At 48.3% G+C, this 12,759-nt stretch overlaps 1 protein-coding gene across 1 annotated transcript in view; it reads right to left on the reverse strand.

Annotated features, from left to right (window-relative positions):
• LOC110514389 (thrombospondin-2) overlaps window positions 1–12,759 on the reverse strand; it is a 71,704-nt gene that overhangs the window by 11,046 nt on the left and 47,899 nt on the right. Inside the window, exons 14-15 of the mRNA XM_036972057.1 lie at window positions 3,591–3,709; window positions 1,706–1,940 (exon numbers count right to left, since the gene is read on the reverse strand). Of these exons, the coding sequence (XP_036827952.1) occupies window positions 1,706–1,940; window positions 3,591–3,709 (354 nt within the window). The remainder of the gene's footprint in view (window positions 1–1,705; window positions 1,941–3,590; window positions 3,710–12,759) is intronic.

A 12,759-nucleotide genomic window follows, 5' to 3' on the forward strand; every position in this document is an offset into this window, starting at 1 on the left:
TAAGAAAGAAGAATTCACTACAAAACAGTTCTGAGATGTGAACACTTTGATGGTCAATATCTAAGAACTATGCAGATAGAACCGTATAGTTAGTCCCAAGGTAACAACATCTTCTATTTTTTGAGGCTACCAGACAGCCCTTTTCATTATCTTGTCTAAAACACATTTTGATTATGTAATAATTTAATTCAACAGTTTCCAATGGAAAGCTTCATAAATAAAGTATCAATTTCAAGAAATGTTGACATACCAAAAGAGCAGTAGGTCTATGCTAGTAATTGTTGCTTGATGCCAAACTGATGGTGAGCTTTCAAAGCAAACCATGCAAATTCTTGTTGACCAAACAATTTTTGGATCTGCATATTTATTTATGGCAATCCTCTCTCCCTACAATTTGACATTTGCACAGCACCTGATCCTAGCTGTACAGCAAATCAGCAATCTGTTTGGTAACTCAGTGATTACCCAACCTTTTGACCCCCAAAAAGGAGTGGTTCAAAGCTTGCGACCCCGGCACATGCACGCACAGGGAGAATAAGCACAATCCCTGCGCAAATGTAGCCTGTCATTACAGCAATAAACGCTGTTGTATTTTCAAAACATAACATACAGAAATAAACAGCGTTTTAAAACCAACATTTTGAGCTGAAAGTCATTCATGTTCACAGTCAATATCAACTGGGGATATCATGTCACATTGTCAGTTCACTGGAGTCCAGAGCAAGCCTAACCCTACCTGTATGGGTTGGGGTTAGGGTTAGAGGGTTGGGGTTAGAGGGTTGGGGTTGGGGTTAGGGGATTGGGGTTAGAGGGTTGGGGTTAGAGGGTTAGGGTTAGGGTTAGAGGGTTGGGGTTAGAGGGTTAGGGTTAGGGTTAGAGGGTTATGGTTAGAGGGTTATGGTTAGAGGGTTATGGTTAGAGGGTTAGAGGGTTGGGGTTAGGGTTAGAGGGTTGGGGTTAGGGTTAGAGGGTTGGGGTTAGGGTTAGGGTTAGGGTTAGAGGGTTGGGGTTAGGGTTATAGGGTTGGGTTAGAGGGTTGGGGTTAGGGTTAGAGGGTTGGGATTAGGGTTAGGGCTAGAGGGTTGGGGTTGGTGTTATAGGGTTGGGGTTAGGGTTGGGGTTAGCCCTAGCATTCATTCACCCAAATATGTTACATCTTCATCCCATAAGTGCTGAAGGTAGTGAGATGTTCCAGCCATCATTAGACATATAGTCAGTCCCACCACTGAGGAATAGAGTTATAACCCAGCCATCTGTAGACATATAGTCAGTCCCACCACTGAGGAATAGAGTTATAACCCAGCCATCTGTAGACATAGTCAGTCCCACCACTGAAGAATAGAGTTATAACCCAGCCATCTGTAGACATAGTCAGTCCCACCACTGAGGAATAGAGTTATAACCCAAACTAGGTCTCGCTGGAATATGATCATGATCAATTAAATCCCCAGAATTGTTCTGGTAAAGAGAAAAGAAAACAGGGGCTTTCTGGTCACTAATCAGGATATGTGAGCATGGCTTTGCGCGCCCATGCTGATGTATGTGTGTGTGTGTGTGTTTAAAACCAGCTGGAGCGGTCTCCAGTTTGAAAACAGCCGGCACGGTCTCCAGTTTAAATCTAGCTGGCATGGTCTCCAGTTCAGCTCAGCAATCTGAACAAAGTAGTAGGGACCTTTTGTGTGTGTGTGTGTGCGTGCGTACTGACTGTCTGCGTCTATTTGGTCAGCGTTCGGCACAAGTCGGCAGTTGTCACGGTCATCAGGGATACCATCGTTGTCATCATCATGGTCGCAGGCGTCGCCAATGCCATCCCTGTCATGGTCAACCTGGTTGCTATTGGCAACGTAGCGACAGTTGTCGAGGGAGTTCTGATGACCGTCCTCATCTATATCCTCATTATCATCACAGTGATCACCAACCAGATCACTGTCTGAATCAGTCTACACAAAAACAGACAAACACACCTGGTTAGCAATACTGCAGTCCAAAAAGGTCCCTACTACTTTGTTCATATTATTGAGCTGAACTGGAGACCGCGGTGTCTGACTTTAAACTGAAGACCGCGCCAGCTGGATTTAAACTGGAGACCGTGCCAGCTGGATTTAAACTGGAGACCGCGGTGTCTGGCTCTAAATTGGAGAGCGCGCCAGCTGGATTTAAACTGGAGACCGCGCCAGCTGGTTTTAAACTGGAGACCGCGGTGTCTGGCTTTAAACTGGAGACCGCGGTGTCTGACTTTAAACTGGAGACCACCACAGCTGGATTTGAACTGGAGACCTCGGTGTCTGGCTCTAAATTGGAGACCGCGCCAGCTGGATTTAAACTGGAGACCGCGCCAGCTGGTTTTAAACTGGAGACCGCGCCAGCTGGTTTTAAACTGGTGAGCGCGCCAGCTGGTTTTAAACTGGAGACCGCGGTGTCTGACTTTAAACTGGAGAACGCGGTGTCTGATTTTAAACTGGAGACAGCGGTGTCTGGTTTTAATCTATAGACCGTGGTGTCTGGTTTTAATCTATAGACCGCGGTGTCTGGTTTTAATCTATAGACCGCGGTGTCTGATTTTAATCTATAGACCGCGGTGTCTGGTTTTAATCTGTAGACCACGGTGTCTGATTTTAATCTATAGACCGCGGTGTCTGGTTTTAATCTATAGACCGCGGTGTCTGGTTTTAATCTGTAGACCACGGTGTCTGGTTTTAATCTATAGACCGTGGTGTCTGGTTTTAATCTATAGACCGTGGTGTCTGGTTTTAATCTATAGACCGCGGTGTCTGGTTTTAATCTATAGACCGCGGTGTCTGGTTTTAATCTGTAGACCACGGTGTCTGGTTTTAATCTATAGACCGTGGTGTCTGGTTTTAATCTATAGACCGTGGTGTCTGGTTTTAATCTATAGACCGCGGTGTCTGGTTTTAATCTATAGACCGTGGTGTCTGGTTTTAATCTATAGACCGCGGTGTCTGGTTTTAATCTATAGACCGCGGTGTCTGATTTTAATCTATAGACCGCGGTGTGTGGTTTTAATCTATAGACCGTGGTGTCTGGTTTTAATCTATAGACCGCGGTGTCTGGTTTTAATCTATAGACCGTGGTGTCTGGTTTTAATCTATAGACCGCGGTGTCTGGTTTTAATCTATAGACCGCGGTGTCTGATTTTAATCTATAGACCGTGGTGTCTGGTTTTAATCTATAGACCGCGGTGTCTGGTTTTAATCTATAGACCGTGGTGTCTGGTTTTAATCTATAGACCGCGGTGTCTGGTTTTAATCTATAGACCGCGGTGTCTGATTTTAATCTATAGACCGCGGTGTCTGGTTTTAATCTATAGACCGCGGTGTCTGGTTTTAATCTATAGACCGCGGTGTCTGATTTTAATCTATAGACCGCGGTGTCTGGTTTTAATCTATAGACCGCGGTGTCTGGTTTTAATCTATAGACCACGGTGTCTGGTTTTAATCTGTAGACCACGGTGTCTGGTTTTAATCTATAGACCGCGGTGTCTGGTTTTAATCTATAGACCACGGTGTCTGGTTTTAATCTGTGTGTGTGTGTGTGTGTGTGCATGCGTGAGTGTGTGAGTGCATGCGTACCTGTGCAGGGTTGTGCACGAAAGGACAGTTATCACATTGGTCCCCCACTCCGTCCAGGTCTGTATCTCTCTGCTCAGTGTTATACAGCAGGGGACAGTTATCATGCTCGTTCAGCATTTCTACACAAACACAGACACACACACACACACATCTACCATGTGAAGGAATGGGTTAGGGTGAGACTAAAGCTACATGAGTAATTTCCTTGTTGTGTATGTCTGTATGCTTTAGGACCGGAAGGGACACACACTAATCAGTTACCAATATATTGTAATCAAATTACAGATAATTTTGAAAAATGACATGAATACCTTTAGAATTACTTTTAATTTCAGAAATAATTTTTGCACCAAAAAAAAATACATTGACACCTTTCTGTTCTCAATGACATTCAATTCAGCTCTGAAAAAAGTTGCAAGTTAAAGTTTGTTCCACCTGAGCGAGTCTGACCACAGGTCACCAATCAGAGACCACTATGATGACACCAAATGATGACCACCAATCAGAGACCACTATGATGACACCAAATGATGACCACCAATCAGAGACCACTATGACGACACCAAATGATGACCACAGGTCAGACACCACTATTGTCACGAACCGGCTCAAAGCCCGTAACAAAAGGGAGACAACGTGGAGATAAGGAGTAACAAAATATATATTTATTAACTAAAGCAACTAAGGAAAACCACCAAAAACCACCAAGAAACACAACAAAAAAACTATCAAAGTGTCTGCATGGAGAGAGTCTCCTCCATGAATGGAGAAGTGGTGTACACACACACATATATTTATTAACTAAAGCAACTAAGGAAAACCACCAAAAACCACCAAAAACCACCAAGAAACACAACAAAAAAACTATCAAATTGTCTGCATGGAGAGAGTCTCCTCCATGAATGGGGAAGTGGTGTATTTATCCTGGGAAACACCTGGGCCCAGGTGTTTCCCGTGTAGCTGACGACCCTCCCAACTCCGCCCACCAGCATCCTAATAAGGGAACAACAAAGAGAGAATACGGCAGACAGAGTGGGAGGGTCGTCACATTCCCCCCCATAAGACCGGGGACCAACAAGGACCCCGGAACAAAATACCAACCTCTGAGTTCCAAATTGACACAGCTTCTGCGCCACAAATTGATGAGGGGTTACGTGTTCACACTTACAATTTGCCCCAGCCAACCTCCTCCCCAAACCTCAGCAACCTTCGCACAGGAAGCAACATTTAAGAGGAAAGAAGAAAACAAGACCAGGAGGGAACAGACAGGACAGAGAGAACATGAATATACGAAACAATGGTCAGTCACGTAAACATTTAGGAACAGGGCGCACGAGAGAGCGCATCAGCAATCACGTTTTCAGTCCCCCGGATGTGCCTCACATCGAGATGGAATGATTGTAAAAATAAACACCATCGCATTATCCTCTGGTTTGGACACATCATGGACCTCAAAAAAGTGAGGGGGTTATGGTCGGTGTAGACCACAATAGGTACTACCCCCGACCCGACATACACTTCGAAGTGTTGTAGGGCCCAAATGAGTGCTAGCGCTTCCTTTTCAATAACCGAATAGTTCAACTGATAATCGTTAAACTTTTTGGAAAATAAACTAACAGGCCTCTCAACCCCAGACACATCTGCTTGCAGCAAAACTGCACCTGCCCCCACATGACTAGCATCCACCTGCAAGGTAAATGACAAATCCATGCGAGGAGCAGCCAGCACCAGAGTTGAGGTAAGCAACCTCTTTGCATCTTCAAAAGCGTGTTGACAACGAGTAGACCAAACGTAAACAGCCTTAGCTTTCAGCATATCGGTCAAGGGAGCGACCACAGTAGAGATGTTACTACAAAAACTACGGTAATAACCAATCATGCCCAAGAAACGCATCAGTTCCTTTTTAGTAGTTGGTGATGGAAAAGCATCAATAGCCACCACTTTCGCCCGAACAGGACGCACTTCACCCTGCCCAACCACTTTTCCAAGGTATGTAACGGTTGCCTGAGCAAACTCACATTTAGCCAGATTGATTGTGAGGCGAGCCGCAGCCAGACGTTCGAACAAGGCTTGAATACGGGACAGATGTTCTTCCCAAGTATCTGCATATATCACTACATCGTCCAAATAAACAGCGCACCCGGTCAGACCGGCGACAACCCTGTTCATAAGTCGCTGAAAAGTCGCAGGTGCATTACGCAGACCGAAACTCATAACCGAATACGAGTACAGACCAAAGGGTGTAATAAAGGCAGAGATTTCACGTGCCCTAGTCGTCAGTGGCACCTGCCAATAGCCTTTTAACAGGTCAAATTTGCTCACAAACTTAGCTGCACCGACTTGATCAACACAGTCCTCCATCCGAGGAAGAGGAAATTAATCTGGCTTAGTGACACTGTTTACCTTACGGTAGTCCGTACAAAATTGGTTTGTTCCATCCGGTTTACTGACCAAGATACAGGGAGAAGCCCAACTGGAGAAAGAAGGCTCTGCTATCTTACTCTCCAGCATGTACTTGACCTCAGCATCCAGACAACGTAGTTTCTCTGAAGAAACTCTATAGAACCGCTGACGAATGGGGTCAGCATCTCCAATGTCAATATCATGTTCTATTAAGTTTGTACGTGTAGGTGTATCAGAAAACAAACCTGGAAATCTCTGAAGCAGACCAACCATCTCTTTCCGCCCATCAACAGGTAGGTGAGTGAGAAGACTGTCTAAGATTTCCAGTGTTTCTGAATTTTTCAATCTACCCTGCAATATACAATCGTCAGGACCAGGAACATCTTCCTCCTCATGCACAGATCTAGCACGACAAGAACCCAAGGAAACAACGGTATCAGCCAAAAGAACAGGTTTAGCGTCCTCTGTAGAATCCCACTGTTCAGTCTCAGAGGAACATGCATAATAGGGTTTTAACAGATTTACATGGCACAGCTGGTGTGCTTTCCTCCGTTCTGGAGTGGCCGCTACATAATTTTGCTCAGTGTACTGGCGCAACACTGTATATGGACCTTGAAACTTGGCTTGAAAAGGAGAACCAACAATTGGCAGCAGAGCAAGAACCTGGTCACCCGGACTAAAGTGACGAGGCTCAACTCGGCGATCAAATATGCCCTTTATCCTCTCCTGTGAAGATAACTTCTCTTTAGCCATTTCACCAGCGGCATACAGCCGTCGCCGGAAATCACACACATACGATAACAGGGACTGAGGAGGCTCGGGAGACTTCCAGTCATCTTGGAGAACAGATAAAAGTCCACGCACCCGATTTCCAAACACAAGGTCATTTGGACTGAAACCCATGCTCTCCTGTGAAACCTCCCTAGCGGCTAACAGTAACCAAGGCAACCCCTCCTCCCAATCCTTATCCATCTCAGTACAATAAGCTCTCAACAAAGACTTAAGAGTTTGATGGAAACGTTCCAGTGCTCCTTGACTTTGCGCGTGATAGGCGCTAGACAAATTGTGTTTAATATGGAGCTGTTGAAGAACCTGACTAAACAGATTAGAGGTGAAATTAGATCCTTGATCACTCTGAATGACCTTAGGGATTCCAAACAATGAGAGAAACTGAGTCAAAGCTTTTAACACAGATTTAGTTGTGATAGATCGGCGAGGATAGGCAGCAGGAGACCTAGTGGTCTGACACATCACAGTGAACAGGTAACTGCTACCCTTTTTAGAACGAGGCAGAGGACCCACACAGTCAATAATCAGATACTCAAAAGGTTGGCTGAGTACAGGAATAGGAAACAATGGTACCGGTTTAATAGCTTGATTAGGCTTACCAGTTAATTGACAGGTGTGACAAGTTTTGATAAAATCAGAAAAATCCCTCTTTAATCTAGGCCAAAAGAAATGTCTTAAAATGCGATTGTAGGTTTTCCTCACCCCCATATGTTACGGTGCGTGAATAAGGACCCAAAAGCGAATTAACTTAAACAGAGCTTCTTTAATTACCAAACATAGGTAGGCTCAGACGGACCGGCAGATTCCGACAGGACAAGACAAGGTTACAGCAAACATGACGACAGTCTGGTTCAGGCATGAAACACAACAAACAAGAATCCGACAAGGACAGGAACAAAAACAGAGAGAGATATAGGGGACTAATCAGAGGGAAAAGGGGAACAGGTGGGAGAAGGGGTGACGAGGTAGTCAAGAGGAGACAAGGAACAGCTGGGGGAAAGCGGGGGAGAAAAGGTAACCTAACAACGACCAGCAGAGGGAGACAGGGTGAAGGGAAAGGACAGAGACAAGACACAACATGACAGTACATGACAGTACCCCCCCACTCACCGAGCGCCTCCTGGCGCACTCGAGGAGGAAACCTGGCGGCAACGGAGGAAATCCTCGATCAGCGCACGGTCCAGCACGTCCCGAGAGGGAACCCAACTCCTCTCCTCAGGACCGTACCCCTCCCAATCTACGAGGTACTGGTGACCACGGCCCCGAGGACGCATGTCCAAAATTCTACGGACCCTGTAGATGGGTGCGCCCTCGACAAGGATGGGGGGGGGGGGGGGAAGACGAGCGGGGGCGCGAAGGACGGGCTTGATGCAGGAGACATGGAAGACCGGGTGGACGCGACGAAGGTATCGCGGAAGAAGAAGTCGAACTGCGACAGGATTAATGACCCGAGAAATACGGAACGGACCAATGAACCGCGGGGTCAACTTGCGAGAAGCCGTCTTAAGGGGAAGGTTCTGAGTGGAGAGCCAAACTCTCTGACCGCGACAATATCTAGGACTCTTAGTTCTACGCTTATTAGCAGCCCTCACAGTCTGCGTCCTATAACGGCAAAGTGCAGACCTGACCCTCTTCCAGGTGCGCTCGCAACGTTGGACAAAAGCCTGAGCGGAGGGGACGCTGGACTCGGCGAACTGAGATGAGAACAGCGGAGGCTGGTACCCGAGGCTACTCTGAAAAGGAGATAGCCCGGTCGCAGACGAAGGAAGCGAGTTGTGGGCGTATTCTGCCCAGGGGAGCTGTTCTGACCAAGACGCAGGGTTGCGAAAAGAAAGACTGCGTAAGATGCGACCAATAGTCTGATTGGCCCGTTCTGCTTGACCGTTAGACTGGGGGTGAAAGCCGGAAGAGAGACTGACGGAAGCCCCAATCAAACGGCAAAACTCCCTCCAAAATTGAGACGTGAATTGCGGACCTCTGTCCGAAACGACGTCTGACGGAAGGCCATGAATTCTGAAAACATTCTCGATGATGATTTGTGCCGTCTCTTTAGCAGAAGGAAGCTTAGCAAGGGGAATGAAATGAGCCGCCTTAGAGAACCTATCGACAACCGTAAGAATAACAGTCTTCCCCGCTGACGAAGGCAGTCCGGTGACAAAATCTAAGGCGATGTGAGACCACGGTCGAGAGGGAATAGGAAGCGGCCTGAGACGGCCGGCAGGAGGAGAGTTACCGGACTTAGTCTGCGCGCAGACCGAACAAGCAGCCACGAAACGACGCGTGTCATGCTCCCGGGTGGGCCACCAAAAACGCTGGCGAATGGAAGCAAGCGTACCCCGAACGCCAGGGTGGCCGGCTAACTTGGCAGAGTGAGCCCACTGAAGAACGGCCAGACGAGTAGGAACGGGAACGAAAAGAAGGTTCCTAGGACAAGCGCGCGGCGACGGAGTGTGAGTGAGCGCTTGTTTTACCTGCCTCTCAATTCCCCAGACAATTCCCCCCTGTTCTTAGAGCCCGGACGATAAGAAATCACAAACTCGAAACGAGCGAAAAACAGCGCCCAACGCGCCTGACGCGCATTAAGTCGTTTGGCAGAACGGATGTACTCAAGGTTCCTATGGTCAGTCCAAACGACAAAAGGAACGGTCGCCCCCTCCAACCACTGTCGCCATTCGCCTAGGGCTAACCGGATGGCGAGCAGTTCGCGGTTACCCAGATCATAGTTACGTTCCGACGGCGACAGGCGATGAGAAAAATACGCGCATGGGTGGACCTTGTCGTCAGAGAGGGAGCGCTGAGAAAGAATGGCTCCCACGCCCACCTCTGACGCGTCAACCTCGACAACGAACTGTCTAGAGACGTCAGGTGTAACAAGGATAGGAGCGGATGTAAAACGATTCTTGAGGAGATCAAAAGCTCCCTGGGCGGAAACGGACCACTTAAAGCACGTCTTGACAGAAGTAAGGGCTGTGAGAGGAGCTGCCACCTGACCGAAATTACGGATGAAACGACGATAGAAGTTCGCGAAGCCGAGAAAGCGCTGCAGCTCGACGCGTGACTTAGGGACGGGCCAATCAATGACAGCTTGGACCTTAGCGGGATCCATCTTAATGCCTTCAGCGGAAATAACAGAACCGAGAAATGTGACGGAGGAGGCATGAAAAGTGCACTTCTCAGCCTTCACAAAAAGACAATTCTCTAAAAGGCGCTGGAGGACACGTCGAACGTGCTGAACATGAATCTGGAGTGACGGTGAAAAAAATCAGGATATCGTCAAGGTAAACGAAAACAAAGATGTTCAGCATGTCTCTCAGGACATCATTGACTAATGCCTGAAAGACAGCTGGAGCGTTAGCGAGGCCGAAAGGAAGGACCCGGTATTCAAAGTGCCCTAACGGAGTGTTAAACGCCGTCTTCCACTCGTCCCCCTCCCTGATGCGCACGAGATGGTAAGCGTTACGAAGGTCCAACTTAGTGAAAAACCTGGCTCCCTGCAGGATCTCGAAGGCTGAAGACATAAGAGGAAGCGGATAACGATTCTTCACTGTTATGTCATTCAGCCCTCGATAATCTATGCAGGGGCGCAGAGACCCGTCCTTCTTCTTGACAAAAAAAACCCCCGCTCCGGCGGGAGAGGAGGAGGGGACTATGGTACCGGCGTCAAGAGCTACAGACAAATAATCTTCGAGAGCCTTACGTTCGGGAGCCGACAGAGAGTATAGTCTACCCCGGGGGGGGGGGGGTGGTTCCCGGAAGGAGATCAATACTACAATCATACGACCGGTGTGGAGGAAGAGAGGTGGCCCTGGACCGACTGAACACCGTGCGCAGATCGTGATATTCCTCCGGCACCCCTGTCAAATCACCAGGCTCCTCCTGTGAAGAAGAGACAGAGGAAACAGGAGGGATAGCAGACATTAAACATTTCACATGACAAGAGACGTTCCAGGAGAGGATAGAATTACTAGACCAATTAATGGAAGGATTATGACAAACTAGCCAGGGATGGCCCAAAACAACAGGTGTAAAAGGTGAACGAAAAATTAAAAAAGAAATGGTTTCACTATGATTACCAGAAACAGTGAGGGTTAAAGGTAGCGTCTCACGCTGAATCCTGGGGAGAGGACTACCATCCAGGGCGAACAAGGCCGTGGGCTCCTTTAACTGTCTGAGAGGAATGTCATGTTCCCGAGCCCAGGTCTCGTCCATAAAACAGCCCTCCGCCCCAGAGTCTATTAAGGCACTGCAGGAAGCTGACGAACCGGTCCAGCGTAGATGGACCGACAAGGTAGTGCAGGATCTTGAAGGAGAGACAGGAGTAGTAGCGCTCACCAGTAGCCCTCCGCTTACTGACGAGCTCTGGCCTTTTACTGGACATGAAGTGACAAAATGACCAGCGGAACCGCAATAGAGACAGAGGCGGTTGGTGATTCTCCGTTCCCTCTCCTTAGTCGAGATGCGGATACCTCCCAGCTGCATGGGCTCAGCACCCGAGCCGGCAGAGGAAGATGGTAGTGATGCGGAGAGGGGAGCGACGGAGAGCGCGAGCTCCTTTCCACGAGCTCGGTGACGAAGATCAACCCGTCGCTCAATGCGAATAGCGAGTTCAATCAAGGAATCCACGCTGGAAGGAACCTCCCGGGAGAGAATCTCATCCTTTACCTCTGCGCGGAGACCCTCCAGAAGACGAGCGAGCAAGGCCGGCTCGTTCCAGCCACTGGAGACAGCAAGAGTGCGAAACTCAATAGAGTAGTCTGTTATGGATCGATTGCCTTGACATAGGGAAGACAGGGCCCTGGAAGCCTCCTCCCCAAAAACAGATCGATCAAAAACCCGTATCATCTCCTCCTTAAAGTCCTGATACTGGTTAGTACACTCAGCCCTTGCCTCCCAGATTGCCGTGCCCCACTCACGAGCCCGTCCAATAAGGAGAGATATGACGTAGGCGACACGAGCAGTGCTCCTGGAGTAAGTGTTGGGCTGGAGAGAAAACACAATATCACACTGGGTGAGGAACGAGCGGCATTCAGTGGGCTCCCCAGAGTAACACGGCGGGTTATTGATTCTGGGCTCCGGAGATTCGAAAGCCCTGGAAGTGGCCGGTGGATCGAGGCGGAGATGGTGAACCTGTTCTGTGAGGTTGGAGACTTGGGTGGCCAGGGTCTCAACGGCATGTCGAGCAGCAGACACTTCCTGCTCGTGTCTGCCTAGCATCGCTCCCTGGATCCCGACGGCTGAGTGGAGAGGATCCGAAGTCGCTGGGTCCATTCTTGGTCGGATTCTTCTGTTACGGTGCGTGAATGAGGACCCAAAAGCGAATTAACTTAAACAGAGCTTCTTTAATTACCAAACATAGGTAGGCTCAGACGGACCGGCAGATTCCGACAGGACAAGACAAGGTTACAGCAAACATGACGACAGTCTGGTTCAGGCATGAAACACAACAAACAAGAATCCGACAAGGACAGGAACAAAAACAGAGAGAGATATAGGGGACTAATCAGAGGGAAAAGGGGAACAGGTGGGAGAAGGGGTGACGAGGTAGTCAAGAGGAGACAAGGAACAGCTGGGGGAAAGCGGGGGAGAAAAGGTAACCTAACAACGACCAGCAGAGGGAGACAGGGTGAAGGGAAAGGACAGAGACAAGACACAACATGACAGTACATGACACCATATGTCCAGCAACGTCGCTGCGGGACGTTTTCCAACACCAACTCACGAAGCTTAACTGGTACAACAACCTGACTAATTGCCTCCCCCAGAAAACAACTATCATGAGACACACACTTTCTCATAAGGACATCCTCATGGGCGACATCTCCCAACTGTTCTACAGGCACAATTTGGTCACGCAACTCTTCTAACGTGGGGTCATCCCGTTGCGCATTAATTAGATCTGAGCGGGTTACAGATAACGGAATAACAGGGAAAACAGTGACATACTTTGTATTATTATCATTAGTCGGCGCAGTGACCA

Source organism: Oncorhynchus mykiss, unplaced genomic scaffold (genome assembly GCF_013265735.2).
Source record: "Oncorhynchus mykiss isolate Arlee unplaced genomic scaffold, USDA_OmykA_1.1 un_scaffold_119, whole genome shotgun sequence".
In the NCBI taxonomy this organism is placed as follows: domain Eukaryota; kingdom Metazoa; phylum Chordata; class Actinopteri; order Salmoniformes; family Salmonidae; genus Oncorhynchus; species Oncorhynchus mykiss.